At 39.8% G+C, this 16,737-nt stretch overlaps 1 protein-coding gene across 1 annotated transcript; it reads left to right on the top strand.

Moving 5' to 3' along the window:
• Nucleotides 1-328: 328 nt before the first annotated feature.
• On the top strand, nucleotides 329-16,411 carry LOC139713678 (phosphoenolpyruvate carboxykinase [GTP], mitochondrial-like; the record flags this gene model as incomplete). The annotated part of the gene is made up of 7 exons (XM_071625377.1): nucleotides 329-456; nucleotides 8,081-8,353; nucleotides 8,794-8,978; nucleotides 12,769-12,972; nucleotides 14,076-14,263; nucleotides 15,031-15,369; nucleotides 16,210-16,411. Coding segments are annotated over exons 1-7 (1,420 nt in total), but the record flags the coding sequence as incomplete, so codon positions are not given.
• Between the last annotated feature and the right edge of the window lie 326 nt (nucleotides 16,412-16,737).

The following is a 16,737-nucleotide window of genomic DNA, read 5'->3' as shown; positions in this document are numbered from 1 at the left end:
ATAAACGTGCAGCGGAAATTTGACAAGACGTGGCTGCTGCACTTCACTGGTGGTTCAGCTCAGCTGATGCCAGTGACGTCATATTCACCAACCCCTAGCTCCGATCCTCCCCCATTTACTGACGTACGCACAGGACACGTATGACTCGTCCACAGCAGGTCAATGCAAATACCACAATACGAGTAGTTGATACAACGGGCGCGCAACTACAGTACCGATCGCATTGTTCAGTTTTCCCTCCATTTATACGCAAAAAATTGAACCCGCCGCGCGCCGCTCCGCTCTACTACAGGCATTATATACTGCACTCACAACGCAAGAGGATAACCAACGAGGCCACCGACTTGTGTTTATGGCGTTGTCTACCCGTGTAAACTACTAAACAACTGAGCTGAAATTCTTGATTGTGTCGTGAACTGCTTTCACAATGACATCGATATGTCGTCAGTTGTTGCGGTAAGATATGCGACTACGGAAATCAATATGATATTTGCTTTGATATACGTCTTCTTGTAGACAGTGTTCCAGTTATCGAGATTGTGCGATTTACGACCCACCGCATCACAGCACAGCTCCGCTTCAATCCCGTGGCTACCTATGCCAGAACCTGCATAACAGATTCGTCTGATACAACTGTACTTGCAATTGCAGCGGCTTGTGAATTGTGTCGACCGTACCGGTGTGCAATGACTTTCCGTCGTCATTCACGCCATGGTCTGATTCTATCGTCCATCGCATTGTCCAGTAATTAAGTTGAACTTGACCCTGTTCTTGGTGCGCGCGGCAGAAACGTCACCCTGAACTATCTGAGTTTCCATATTTATTGCTGATGATACTTTCTGAGTAGAATCTATTCCGACACTCTTTTCATTGCGTTTTTACACATCTCTCTCTATCACCAGTAGTGTCCATGATAAGCAGTAGGCCCTTACCTTTGCCTAAATTTGCTAAACTGGGTCGGGCATCTGATTTATTCTGAGTTAATTTTGTACTACAACAACGTAGCCTACCAGTAACGTTAGGCCTATTTTACTAACGTTATTACTTAGTACATTGTTTTGTAGTAATTGTTACTAATGTTAGAGACTAGACCGTAGAGACTACATCAAGGACAAGGTAAGGATTAACGTTTTTTCTCATGGCTTATCATGATATGCCATTACACGGGTCTAGAATTCTTCTCTGTTTAACTGTTAGTTAGACTGCTCTTTTAAAGTCGAATCTAGGAGTCCAGTAAGAGAGGCTGATCTTTTTGCTACAGTCGTGACGGCGCGGTCCATGGCCATGGGCCAATGGCCCATGCCATAACCCCATAGTCATACAACAGATACGGCCATAGCGGGGCATAGTTTAATAATGTTTTGCCATTTGTATTTCTTTTTCTTCTTCTGGCACCAGTGGTAGTTCTGCGTCCTTCAGACTTGAACTCTTGAAGATTATTACAGCCTCAGACATGATTCACACTACGTTAGATAAATTCTAATTATTTCTATGAACCTACTCACATACTCGTACTGGAAAAATGCTGAAGATTCCATAGTATTAACCACAAGTTCAGTGATCAATAGGCCTAGGTTCCTACAGGAAATTTGTAAATTGTGGCTATTGTCAAGCGCGAATGATGCGGAATACCAGGGTAGTTGTGCACTAAGCTAAGGAAGGGGCCTGCACCTCACCGCCATGCGCCCCCATTATACCATAGCCAAAGTGTATGGCGGACTGTGACACATACTATAGTTTTTTCCTTTTTAACTTTATAAAAGATTTTCAAGAAAAACTGGCAGGTTTTCACCTAAGTTTGCTTGGCTGTGTCGTATTCGTACCGAATCGTACCTTGCAAAGTTCAAGTGTACTGAACACAGTCCAGTGCGTGCACTCTTGTTCAATGCTTGTGAGTTGTAGCAATTTTACGCAGGGTGGCTGATTTTAGGCCCCTGGTGAGGTGCAGGTACCTTAGTTAATATAGATCTATATATGCCCATTTTTTTTTTTTTTAAGTTACTGCTCAGGATGAATGACGCTGATGACGTAATGTTATGCACCTTCATATTGATGTAGATTCTAGATACATGTATATCTCAACTTCTAAAAACCCAAACTCCATCAAAAACACAGGAAATGTGTATTTTATTTCCAATCATTCATGTAAATTTGAAATTGAACCAAATTGAAATTGGTTGACAGGAAAAGTTGATATCAACATTGACTTTCATGTTATTTTGTTGCTCATGTCATAACAACTCGCTCTTCACAAGGAATCGCAGCATACACTTGGATGGGAGTGTAGTAGACTTGAGGGGATAAACTCTGAATTAGATGTTGTATGACCCTTCCTGTCGTCTGGAATTTGATTAGAAAATTCTGATCAGATAATTTGGTACAGTGTTGTGGCCTTTCTGTCAGATACATGTGGTGTGAGATTCAGCAAGACTTCCTTACATCCCCCCATACCCCACCATTTGCCAATGTATGAGGAACTGTGAGTATGTGCGTCCTTCCGTAAGCTAACAATGGGAAGGTAGTGTAGTGTAGAGTGTTATGGAAAAATTAGTGGAGGGGGAACATAAGGAAGTATTTTCAAGATTTCAAAAATTTCACATCAACTCTCACAGCGTTAATACCGGTATTAAATATCTAGAGATTATGCGTCTTCTTCAGAAAGGAATCAGCATTCTGTCATGTTTAAGAGTCCAACTGTCCAATTTCTGATCACCAGTTGGCCTACATGTAGTTGCTGATTTGGTGACTGCTGATTCTAGTGTGGCACAGCTGGTACATGCCCCACCCCCATCCCTATCTCTATTCATGCTGCTGGGTTTACAACTGGTCCTGATGACTGTAGGAATCCCCTTCGGTTGTAATCTGTTGTTATCCTTCTTGCTTCAAAGTAATACATTTTACTATGTAGGGTCTTCCCATTTGACGCTTAGCATATTTAACCTGCTACATTGTATCTCAAGGTAACATCCTGGCTGACTTTTCAGAAATCTTTAAACCCTCTTGCGGAAAACCATCCCTGGTAAACTGATCATTCAGCGAACTTCTAGTTGACGCTGCAGTATGAAAGGCATCGCGGGAAAACTAGTCTTCTGGAACCCTGTCAAACATACACTGTATTGTAATTTCATTTATTTTTCTTGAAATTGTTCATTTGTCCCGTGATGCTACAGTGGACCTGTGCTCAACAGTCACCAGTTACATCTGTCATCGTCCAACTTCTGTAATAATGCAAAGATTGAAAAATCACTGATGTTACACAGTCTTAGGTGCGCTGCTGTCATCAAGAAAGTTGATATATAGTGAATCGGTGGTGAGCAATACATAAAGATATCATTACTGTGACGATAATGGATTGAGTACAATATGTATCCATTATGTGTCAACAAAGCACATCTACAAGTACAGAATGTATCTGTATGTTTTGTTCATATTCATGGGCTATATGGTGGCATAAAAAGTGCATTTGTGGAGTATGCATTTTTCAAGCTGTCTGATACAATGGTTGAATAGCATAATATAAAGCATCGGCAAATTTAAGCTGTTTCCCCCCTTTTTTTAGTGTGTGTGTGTGTTTGTCCACATGCATTTTTTTTTTTTTTTTGTGCTCACACACACATTGTGTGCACACGCAGGAGAATACCTTGTGTATACTTTGCAAATTTGATATTTCCTTCTCTGCATGAATTGGTGTATTGTCTCCATTGCTTCTGTGGTGTAGGGTCAATGCTGATTGCTACCAGTGCCAGTGCAGGAATGTGACCTTCGGCTGATATACAATGTATTGATTACTGCATTGTCACGACGTGCTATGATGCTATAAAAGTGGAATTGATTCGGGATGAGAGCACATGTTTTGTGTGTCGGGGGATGAAATGCCTTGATTTCAGTCACTTGAGCTTTAGGAGCTTGAACTTGCAAGCAGGCCTTATTTGATATTTTTGTGTCACTGGACTAAATGAGAGATCATGAAGAATAAACACTTTACAACCTGCCTGCAATATTCTTATCCCACAGTCAATGGTTGTCTTTGGTTTGTACATACATGTACCCGGTATACTCAGTTTTGTCCTTTGCACTAACATGATGAGCAGATCTTCTAAACTTGCATAAACTTGAGGTCACTACCCTGGCTTGCAAGAAGGGCAATTCAATTGTATGCTGCCTTTTGTTCGCCTAATGCACTTGAAACCTACGGCACCTATTCAGTCTCGACTTCCCATTTTGGCTGCGGAACCTGCATAGAGACTTGTTATGAGAAAAAATGCATCTGGTGACCCAAACTGGGCAATGCTGCCTTCTTTGTTGGTTTCTTTCTAACTGTCTTTTAAATACCTTAAGCTCTGCCCAGCTTGAACTTGTTTGTAATGAGGATTATGGGCATGATTGAAAGGGGGGGGGGGGGGGGGGGGTGGTACATGTAGGTGGAAGGCAAAGGAAAAAAAGTTGTCCTCTGCCTAATGTGTGTATCAGAGAGTTTGTTGTCAGTGGTGAATTTTTTCCCCATGTTCAACTTATTGCCCAAATGTGGCAACACTCTGAAAGAGAAGAATTGCATGTGAGGATAAAAAATGTGATATTATATTTAATAATTGTAATGAAAGCTGCTAGGCAAGTCTTCTAAAAGCCATCCATGGAAGTGCTTTTTGAGGACGGTGATTATAATTTTTTATAGCCCCCATTACACAAATGGTATAGGACTAGGGGATATTTGTGAGCAAGGTGTCTGATAGAGATTATCCACAAGAGTGGACCTGGGCTAAGGAAAAAGAGTGAGAGAAGGTCTGAATGTGTTGGGGAAAGCAATTTAAAAGTGAGATATATTTCGCATTACCATTGGGAGGTTGAAATGCATGTAATTTATGGTTGTGCAGTACCTCCATTTCATGGGATTATGCTCTGCCTGACCCCTGGGGGTGTCAAGTTGACATTAAATAGCAAATATTGGGTTCTCCTAATACCCAAGAATCATGTTACCAGGGCACAATATATCTTCACCATCGAATAAGATATGTACCCTGCATCTGTTAATGACTGTACTATCTGCACTTGGTCACATGAAGCTAGGGTACAGATTTGATGATACAGTATACAGTATACCGTGCAATTCACGCCATCTTTCCTCCTGCACAAACGTTTGGTATGCACCAGGGTCTAGCATAATGTAATATGACTCTATTTCTCTCTCTCTCTCCTCCCCCTCCCCCATCCCCTTTGTTTTTGTCATGACAGTAGAAATAACAATGGGGTCATCATCAAGTTTAAAGGGATTGTATAGTTTTGGTTGAGACCTAATTTCAGGTTTCTAACATTTTTTGGTGAGATAATGAGAAATCTCTCATGAAATATGAAAGAGCATGTAATTCTATGAGGAATTCAACATTTATTTGATGAAAATTGTTTTTGAAATGGCTGAGATATCCAAAAAAGAGCGATTCTAATAAAGTGTGGAACCCACACTTTATTACGATCACTTCGTTTTACTTTGTTTTTGGATGTTTCAGTCATTCCAAACCCGATTTTCATCAAATAAACTTTGAATTCCTCTTAAAATGGTATGCTCTGTACTACTTGTATATCATAAGTGTTTTCTTGGTATCTCGCAAAAAGTTCTAAGCCCAATTCTCATCTCCACCAATACTGTACCATCCCTTTAAGCCTTGTCACTTGTGGTGTGAGAGTTAATAAACAAGTATTATTGTCCAAATTAATAATGCATTTTTGCATTGAGTTGTTTTCATTGCAACTGATTGATGTGCATTACCCTTCGACATAGATTATATTGTAGCACTGATTATTCAGTGTTTTAATAGTAGCCATGATAAAAAGTCATGGCCATTCATATAATATGCAGTTTGCACTTAAGTAATCTTATACTTCATCTTTCTTATTTTTCGATCATTTTGTATTTCTTTTATATGTTTTTGATGTAGTCATTTCAACGATTTTTTGTTTTTGTTTTAGTGCTTCTCCTATTTTTTTTCTCTCTTTTTTTTAAAAATTCGTTACTCTTACAATGTGATTGACACTTTCTAATTGAGAGATGAAATTGTCATGGTTACATCAAAATCAACTGGATCCTGAAAGTTCATAAGGGCAGGACGAACAGTTCATGTTCATGTGACAAGTTTGAGACTTGTCGGCCACGGGTTCACGGTAATTAAGCCTTCCACATGTGTCCTTCTGCGTTGCAGTCTTGTCAGTGTATCAAGGGTTGTTCAGACAGAGATTAATTGATAGGTGTCAACTGTAATACCATGTTTCCTGCTACCCCCTTGAAATGTGAATCTGAAAGGGTATACATGCACTTAGGGCACAGCAACCGCCCACGAGAGCCTTTTAACAGCATGTACGTATTGGTACAGTACTCTCATGTACAACAAAACATGTTTATGTTCTGTTGTGTATGTAGCTTGAATGCTATCTCTGTCCGTCTACTTACTAGTATCAGAAAGATTATCGTATGGCAGAATTTTTGTGCCAGAGTGTTTTATTCCACACTTGTTGGACAATAAGGACTCAATAGCCTTTTGCTTAAGAAACATGGAGGGATTTACATGTATATTCATCTGTGTGAATTTTTCAAAGAGCAGCATAAACTGAAATGGTAAACAACAGATCAAAATTGCTGAGAAACGGAGGGGGATGTATCTTAAGCCAAAAATGTAATGGAAGTATGATGTTGAACTTTTAAGTCTCTAACCCACTTGAATTTGCGCAGATCATGGCTAACTGCAATGCATTATATCTAATCCTTGTGTGCTTGCCTTTGAATAAATGAGAGTAATTTGTATAATGGCTGGTACCGCCCCCACAGTGAGTCATACCTGACACATCCATGGGAGTTGGTTTGAGGGGGAAATGTCTTGGTTTCACACAATCAAGTTTGATTCAGAATATGTCAGATGTAAAGGTAACCGTTGACCAAAAAAAAAAACAAACAAACAAACAAGCAAACAACCAAACAAAACCAAAACCCATTATATACACACACACATAGTACAGAGGAAATCACCATAAATGGTCAAAAAGAAAGATCAGCAATTGTGGTTATGTGATATTCACTGAGAATGCTCAGTAGTGTACACTTTACATTGCATGCACAGCCACTTATTTTTAAGGCAATGAAAGTCAAGAACTGTCTGTGCAGGTTTGTCATTAGAGTTAAAGATGAAATTTCAGGAGTTCTTACTGGGTAATTGTTTGTAAATTGTTTATTTGTTGTTGTTTTTTGTGTGTGTAATCATTCAACCACAGAATAATCCCATCAGCACCAATAGGCCCACAATGCCTTATTAAAACAGTTCAGCAGTTGATAGAGCATGTTACAGACATAGCAGTGCAAACTGGCTTTTGAGACTGATTGTGAGCAGGTGGATGGAATAAAATATTACAAGGCCCTCAGAGGAAGAACATGCATCTGGAAGTTGAAATACAATCAGTAAACCAGCCTATTAGATTACTAAACGAAATGCATTCATGATTGACTGATAGCTGTTGACATTTCTTTGACGCATGCTGAAGACTGCCAGCATAGTGCAATATTGCAGAGGACACTTGGCTTATAATGGGCCATCAGATTGCTTCTACATAATTCTTGCTGAAAAAAAAAGTGCTCTCAAGTTGCAATAAATCATACATTCATGACTCATAAATGGAAATATACCTGTATACCATTAATTTACATTGAAAAGTGGCATCTATATGGTTACTCCTGTTGGTCCCAGCATTTCTTTAAAAAAAGAAAATGTAGTAATGTTTCTCTCATTCTTGTTACATTGTCTGAAAGGCTTACTAAGAATGATTGAGTGACCAGCAACCACCAAGTAAGGTGGAAAAAGAAAGTTGGTTTGTGCCATTGTTGCACTCAGTTTTATATTTGTAACTAAAAACAAAAGCTCACTTCCACGGGTTATCTGCACAATTATAGTGTTTATTTGTGTGCAGGTGACACTGTACAGTACAAAGTGTGTGGGAGATCTATACTACACTGAAAATGATTAAGAACAAAAAACAAAACTGACTATCACTGGCTTATATGAATTGTTAATAGACTGGAGTATTCTCTGTGCTTTACCTGCAGTTCAACGCATCATGCCATCAAGGCGCTTGGCAAATGTAATCTCCACACATCACCGTACTGCCACCAGCGGGCAGCAGCGGCTGCCAGCAAGCTCTACGGCCCACAGCTGGAGAGCCTGCAGCCCAGCGTCAGGGAGTACGTTTTGGAGAAGGCGGAGCTGTGCAGGCCGGACAACATCCATATATGCGACGGCTCACAGGAGGAGAATGACACCTTTCTCAAGAAACTGCAGAGCGATGGAGTGATCACGCCCCTCAAGAAATATGAGAACTGGTAAGGAAATTAAAAAGAAACAAAAACAGGGATGAAATGTATGTATGGTGTATTCGTGTATATATATCAATAGTATTACAGTTATAATTGTAAATCATGTGTTTATACATTTTAACTAGTACCTTCAAAGACTTTGATTGATATAGTTTCAAAAAGTTTAGAAGACATCATGTCGAGAGCCAAATGTCTTTAGCTGCCATAGAGTTTATTCAGGTCATTATTGGTGATATCATGCATAATAGCACTACTATCTGAGCTGTATATAGTCTTTTGAAGAAAAAAATTAAAGAAAAAATTGGTCTGATGTTGAAGCCACAAAGTAATGGGATATGTTTGGTTGTTGTTGTTTTGTTTTTTTGCTGGTCAGGAGAAAGAGTGAAGGTTGAGAACAGCGACATTTGATTTTTTAATATTTTTTCCCCTTCCCCCACTCTATATAGCTGGCTAGCGAGGACAGACCCCAGAGATGTGGCTCGAGTGGAGAGCAAGACAGTCATTGCCACTCCAAGCAAGAGGGACACAATACCCATCGTTGCCGACGGCGTCTCAGGGAAGCTCGGAAACTGGATTGCTCCAGACGTCCTAGACCAGGAACTTGGCGTCAGGTTCCCTGGTTGCATGGCAGGTAGGTCAAAGCATCAAGGACTTGGGGCAATGTGTGTGTGTATGTGTGTGTGTGTGTGTGTGTGTATGTTTGGCGTGTTTTTCTTGTTTGTTGTGCACTTCTATCTTCCTGAACATATTGTGAGCTTTTCTACTTTTTGGAAACAACCCAGGTATACAATTTATTTGTTAAGGTCGCAGGTTAAATTACATCATTAAACTATTCAAGTATTTAAAAAAAAAAAAACATGTAATTTGATACATGTGTCAAAACAGTGTCATTATTAATTGTGTCTGTGCACACAATGCATACCTGCATATATCAGGTTTTACAAAATAAAAGTGAAACATATCCAGTGATGCATGCCAAAAAAAAGAAAAGTCAGCAAACAGGAAACAATCCATTGATTCACTATTGACTCTGTAAGAATGCAACACCACCAATGTGTGCTATCTGTAGAAGTTGTAATGGCATGCCCATATGCAGTGCATTACCATTCTAACATGTTTTGTCATTTTAGTTTATATATTTTACATGAAATTGGCACCCAACTGCATAATGTTCTGTGTGTGTTCCTTTGCACAGACTTTTCATGTCTGTATGAAGTTGTGGCACATGTTGCAGAATAGTAAATTGATTTCAATTCAGTGTCAGGTTTTGTCTGCGGGTACAATGTACCACCATCCATATTTTCCCTTTCCAATAGGGTGGGAGAATGCTTGATTCTGAAATACACGAAAATTGTTACAATATGTCATGTGGTGGTGAAAATGAACAGTTGTGAAAAGAGTGAGTGAGTAAAATGCCGGATGAGTAGAAGACAATTTTTTTCGTGAACTCAAAGATTATGCATGTTATTTATACCACAGATCATATGTGTTTGGAGGGTGTCATTGTTGTGCAGGGGCAGATAGTGCAGCCGTGTTGCAGTGATATCAGGAGGTGCCGCAGGATGAAGAAAAAAGAACTTCAAACTTGGTGTTTTCAATCGCAATCACAGATTTACAGAGAGAGAAAAAAAAATGCAATTCTTTGATAGAGCAACAGATTTGCTGGTTGCTGACAGTTAATGTTTGAAGCAATTTTGCAGCACTATGGCCCGAATTTACGATGGTGGTTTAAACTTAGACCACGGTAAAAATTTAGACCATGGTCTAAAATAAGCATGAAATAGGCGTACCTTTTGATATGCGCATATCAATGCACATTTGCTACTGGATGTCTGTAGGTGTACACAATCTGTCAATCGTATTTATGCAGAAGAAATTTGCATAAACCAGGGTGTGAATTTGGGCCTTAGGATATACATTGTACAGGTGCTTGTTAAAACAGCACTTGACGAAACTGACACACATTTATAGCAGTGGCAGCACGCAATGGAAGCGTGCAGTCTCCTGCAACGTGATAGTCACGCAACTTCAAGTAGTCATACAATCTAGGTCCGCATAATCTAGGTCTGTAATTATCTTTATCTGCCCTTTGAGTGTGAACATGTCTAGGAGTGTTGGCCCGGTAGGGACTAAAGACAATAGTCCATAAAGTACGCTTACACACAAGCATACATGCACCCAGAGTTAATTTTGTTTGCTCGCTTTCAGGCTAAGTGGGGGGAAGATGATAACCTCACCAGGCATCAAGCTAATCTACTCATGGGGCAAATTCTGAGCAACTAGTCGACAGTAAAGTTACATTAAAAAGAAAAAAACAACAGAGTCCTATGCACAGAAATAAGAAATGAGCAGGAGAGATAAAAGTGATAAAGTTGCCAATCTGGGCTTCACATGCAGTCGAAATATGGATGTATACATGTAGGTAAGCCTCTGGGGGGAAAAACAAAGAGATGTGTGAGAACACACAGTGGAAATATTCTTACCAAACAAACTGTCACCACGTTCGCAGATAAGGATAAATACTGGAGAGTAAACTGTACTTTGTCCTCTGTAGTGTAAATGTTATAGGAAGTAGAAACCATGTAAAATTTTGATTTCAAAGTCACACAGTTGTAAGAGATCTTAGGGCATGGAAATAAAAAAAAGAAAGAGATTTTGAATGAAAATGTGCAATTTACCATTAGGTTTGCCCACACATTATATTGCAAATCGTGATTCTAGATCTAGTGTCGTGTTGCATCAAATTTTTGTGTCCCCATTCATTTGTATACTTTATGCAAAAGATTGCAAGGTAGAAGTGACAAAAAATCTTCTAAACAACTGCAACCAAAAATTTTCATATTTCAAGCTATATTAGGACCATTACCAATGAGTGAGATTACAATTTTACACTACCTTGCATTTGCCGCTGTAATGTATGTATACATGTGGCATAAAAACTTACCTCCAATGTTTTTCATGTCACAAGGTCAGTTTTGACAATACACATCATGCACATGCACATGCACATTTAATACATCATGTTTTTGGATGAGGTTTGTGAACACTTGGCTATTTGCCCCAAATTTGACTGCAGAAGAGATAATATTACTGTTCAAAATACAATTGTAGCAGTCCATTCAAACTAAAAATCTGTTTCCTCGGTTGTAAGAAAATCAAAATTTATTGTGCTGTCAAGTGGGGGGAGAGGCCTAGATGGAAAAATGCTAACAAGAAAACTTGCATAGATGGTGAAGGGCATGGGCTGGAAATTACAGAATGATCCATTTAATCCAAAGAGTTGATATGCTAATGAGAAATATTATAGTTGGGCTAAGAGATGGAGTTAAAGGGATTTGTAATCTCCGTGAAAAAAAGCGTTCCAAATCTGGAGATTGAGATATTCTGTGTATTCCCAACGAGAAAAGCTATTGTCTGTTCTGTTACATAGAACAAATTACATTGTATAATGTACGTTGAGAATGATACATACCTACAACTTTAAATCATCCAATTCCACTTTTAAACAATCACACAGCTGTGCAGAGCACTAGATGAGCAACTTCAGTGTACAATATGTGCCTCATATGCACACTGCCAGCATACTCAAATTTGTGAGGGTCACACAAATGGCATGGCTCTTGCATAAATCACATGAAGTATGTGTTTATTTTCATCATGCAGTTGATGCATGTAGACCTGATGGTTTTAGTAGGATGTCATCCAATTGAACATACACACACAACCATGTCTCTCTTTGGTTTACAGACAGTTAAAACCACTTACCCTGTACATGTATCTTGATTTTTTTTTTTTCATGTTTGTTTCCCATGGTGAATATTTAACAACCAAGTGGTTAATTATGACTGCCTTCAATCTGTAAACTGTGAGTCCTTTGCTTGGGCAAAGTTCATTTGTACCAGTACCAGTGTGGTTCCAAAGTGAGCTCCTCTCAATACCATGGTATTGTTGTAATGTAGTCATGTTTATCCTGCAAATTACAGTAAGCGCAAAAAGGTAGCAGAATTTGAAATGATGTGACCTCATATGCCAAATGGCACTAGAAGCAAAATGGAGCATAAGCCATGTTTCTATGATTTCATAGTGCTTGAAATAATCAGCCAATATGAATAAGCAACAATGCCATAAAGTTGAAATAAGACAATACTTGAATTCAAATGACACTGAGTTCAAGTATAAGAGAGTGCACAGCACAATGTTTTTGAATATGTTTGAAATGATGTCATGCAAATGTGTAAGTATTAATGATTGTAGAACATTTGATGTTATGGATGTAACAATAATTGGAATCATGTGTCATCTGATTTCAAATACGAATATTTTTTTTTGTGTGTGTGTGGGTAGGGTCATCTCTTCTTACAGTACAAACAGATATAACATAATCTCTCTTCCCGTGTTTGTCCATTGTGATCTGGCTGCAGGGAGGACCATGTACGTCATTCCCTTCAGCATGGGGCCAGTGGGCTCGCCCCTGTCCAAGATCGGCATCCAGGTGACGGACTCCCTCTACGTGGTGGCCAGCATGCGGATCATGACCAGGATGGGCAAACAGGTCCTGGACACCCTCGGGGACGGAGAATTCGTGAAGTGTCTCCACAGCGTCGGGCAGCCGCTTCCGCTCAAAGGTAAAGGGTGCCGGGATTTTTTGCCCTGACCATTAGGCAGAACCCAATTGGAATTCAATATTTGTAGGGTGCTATTTCCCATCCCACATTGCTTACACAGGACTGCTATGTCTGTCAATTTATCCTCCCTAAGATGATGGCTGATCTCTCCTTTAATCTTCCTTCTTCTCTCTCTGTCTCTTTATCCCTCTGTCCTTCTCTTACTCTGTCAAGACCATGTTGCTGACACAAGACCAAACAGAATGATTTTTTTTTTTCATGAATTGGGACGGTCAATTGAATATGAATGAATTAACTTTGCAATGGATGTGGTGTCTTCATCATTTTTGTGTATGATAAATGCAATGTGAACTTTGTTCTTTGATATGTACAAAGAGACCATGAGTCCAAAATTTACTGTTTTGTTTTCTGTGTTCTCTGTTTTCGTCCTTGTTGCGACATCTGTACAGAAAAAAATTATTGAGGATTGTTCATAGGAATAAAATTTCGATCGGGCATGTAAAAACAAAACAAAACAAATCAAACAAACAAAAAAAACCTATGCAATTGACTATGGCCATTTGTGTTAAGAAGTTTGAATCATAGGTATTACATACTTATACTGATTCATCTGGTGTGGCCTGCATTGTAGACCCTTTGTAGCAGATCTAACTGTTTTGTGTTTTCCAAACTGAGCTGGAGCTCTGTATTAAGGCAGCCTTGTAAGTGTTGCAGGATAGGTCATTTGCTGTGATGTGATTATGTAATACTTACTCAACGTATTATGATTACTGTGTATGGCGAATATTTGGCGAGGTCTTTATTTTTGTGAATTGTGTTAGTGAGGTTCTATTCACAAATTTAAAAACGCACAAAGATATTGACTCTGATCCTTATGTGAATGTGACATGCATGTATACTATGCTCCACCATTGCGAATTTAACCACTTGTGAAATCGTTGGGAAGTCCCGATTTGTGAAAATTTAGACTCGCTAAATATATGGTGTTTACAGTATATCTTTGCAAATTGAAGGCAGGGTTCTCCCGTTTGTGAAGGAGTGTCTTAGTTTTGATATCAACTCTCTTGAAACTCATGTGTCTGACCTTTGTGCTCCACCCCCAGAACCTCTGGTCAATAACTGGCCATGCAACCCAGAGAAGACCATCATCTCACACATTCCAGACCGCCGCGAAATCTGCTCGTTCGGCAGTGGTTACGGAGGCAACTCCCTGCTGGGAAAGAAGTGCTTTGCGCTGCGCATCGCATCGCGGATTGCCAAAGACGAGGGCTGGCTAGCAGAACACATGCTGGTGAGTAAGATTTTTTATTTTTTCTTATTTTTTAACACATATTGTTGAGAAGTTGGAATCATGAAGACAAAGTATGTTTTCGTGTTTTTAAGCAGTGATGATTTGTTAAAATTCACTGTAGCTTGTGATTTGTGATGTTGCAAAAACAGAATCAAACAAAACAATTTCTATTTCTGGCATAAACATGGAATTGTAATGTTGTTCTTTATCATTCGATGATGATGATGATGATGATGATGATGATGATGACTTTATCATCGGTAGTAGTAGTACTTTCATGAGTAGTAGACGTGGTGTTTAAAAGTACTGCTTCCTTTCTTGGCATAAAGATTGGAAACAATGAAAGTGCATCCACATCGGTGGGGTGTGAATACAGGCTGTAACCCTCGTGATATCAAAGCTGGCAAGTCTTGATTTAGAAATTAATGCCTTAGTTGTTACAGGTAACAAGCAAGCAGAATTCAAATATGAGATAATGTGGAAAAACAGACTTGGGTCGATTGCAATATGAAAGGGAATTATGGCTGCAAAAGAATGTAGTTACACAAATGAATATACTTTCCTAGTTTGGAGGTGATCATTGTATCAGTTTCCTTCTCTCTCAGCTGTTGAGTTTCTGTGAAAAGTATCCTCTGTGGACATCAAGATATGATGATTCTTTGGATGTAGCAATTTATCTAGTTTGTGTATGAAATAGTAAATTTGCTTCATTTTGCTATTTGCCTGGGCAAATGTATTTATATCCCTCTCTCTCTTTCCTACTGTAGATTCTTGGGCTTACGAACCCAGAGGGAGAGAAGCGTTATGTGGCAGCCGCTTTCCCCAGTGCGTGCGGCAAGACCAACCTGGCCATGCTCAACCCCACCCTGCCTGGCTGGAAGGCAGAGTGTGTCGGTGATGACATCGCCTGGATGAAGTTTGACAGCGAGGGCAGGCTGCGGGCCATCAATCCCGAGGCCGGGTTCTTCGGCGTAGCACCAGGAACATCAAACTCGACGAATCCCAACGCAATGGCAACCATCGAGAGCAACACTGTCTTCACAAATGTGGCATCGACGGATGATGGCGGATTCTTCTGGGAGGGTCTTGAGAAAGAGACACCAGATGTGAGTACGCTTATTGCATTCGATTTTTGCCAAATGTTGTATTGATGACATTTCTGTTGAAAGTACTCTCTACTCCTGCAGTGCAATTTCAAATCAGTCCTTACAATACACATTGTTGGACTTGTCTGTGTCTTTGAAAAACTTAGATGATATCAGAATGCCAAATATGAGGCGCAAATGATACCCAGGGTGGTCCACGAGGGGTTTTAGCATGTCGCTGCAACATGCTAAAATTCTTGTGCAACATCCTAAAAAACCAGCAACATGCCATGCAACATTCTTAAGAATTTGCAACAAGCTCAAAGTAAAAGTATTCAAAAATGTGCAAAACATGTGCATAAGATAAGAAACATCAAACTACCAGGTACTTTAGATATTTGTGTGCAAAACATGAGAGAGAACATTGAATGTAAGCAGCACAAAGAGAGATAAGCGGCAAAATATTGCGTACTACGTACTCATTGTGTGCGCTCCGCGTGTGCGCTCCGCGCATATTCAATTTCTGCAATATTCTCAGATTCTGAGCTTGCAACATGCTAAAATTTCAAGTTGTGGACCACCCTGGATACCTGACTGTAATGAAATGCTTTTCTTCCAGGCAAGTTTTGAAAAAAGAAAAGAAGAAAGGTATAAGATAGTTGGTCCTCTTCACCTGGAATGGAAAATGGAAAGACTTTTTACCACAGCACCAAGTATACAAAAACTCTTCACTGAATGAGATCCGATAGGAAACCACAATTTATGTAATGTTTAAATGCCAAAATTAACTTTTTTCCTAAAGATGAGAGCACTTTTCTCATTACTTGTCTCTGTTTCCCCTCTCCCATTTCCATGTAACAGAATGTGAAGATTACCACGTGGCTTGGCAAGGAGAACTGGAACAAGGGCATGAAGACGCCGGACGGTAAGAAGCTGCTCGCGGCCCACGCCAACTCGCGCTTCTGCGCCCCTGCCCGGCAGTGCCCGGTGATGGACCCGGCCTGGGAGGACCCGGCTGGGGTGCCCATCGATGCCATCATCTTTGGAGGAAGGAGACCAGAGGGTCAGTTGTACTTTGCACCCTGTATACTATTGATGTGCTGGCATGATATTCTGTAGATTTAAATCTGATTTAAGATTTTTTTTGTTTTGTTTCTCAAGTCTATACACATTTTGCTTTTTCCATGTGTCAAAATCGCCTGAAAATGTTGATTTCCGATTTTTTCAACAAACCTCAATATCATCCCTGGCTGTGACAAATGCCAAACTCCTTTAGGAGGTTGTCAGATGCATTTTTCCTCCTACCCCCCCCCCCCCACCCCCACCCCCCCCAAAAATCCCCCCCCCCCCCCCCACCCCACCCCCCCCCCCCAAAAAAAAAAAAAAAAA

The sequence above is a fragment of the Diadema antillarum genome, unplaced genomic scaffold, assembly GCF_040938485.1.
Source record: "Diadema antillarum isolate AM-2024a unplaced genomic scaffold, OU_Dant_1.0 seq00002031_RagTag, whole genome shotgun sequence".
NCBI lineage: Eukaryota > Metazoa > Echinodermata > Echinoidea > Diadematoida > Diadematidae > Diadema > Diadema antillarum.
This window is presented reverse-complemented; position numbering and strand designations above follow the sequence as displayed.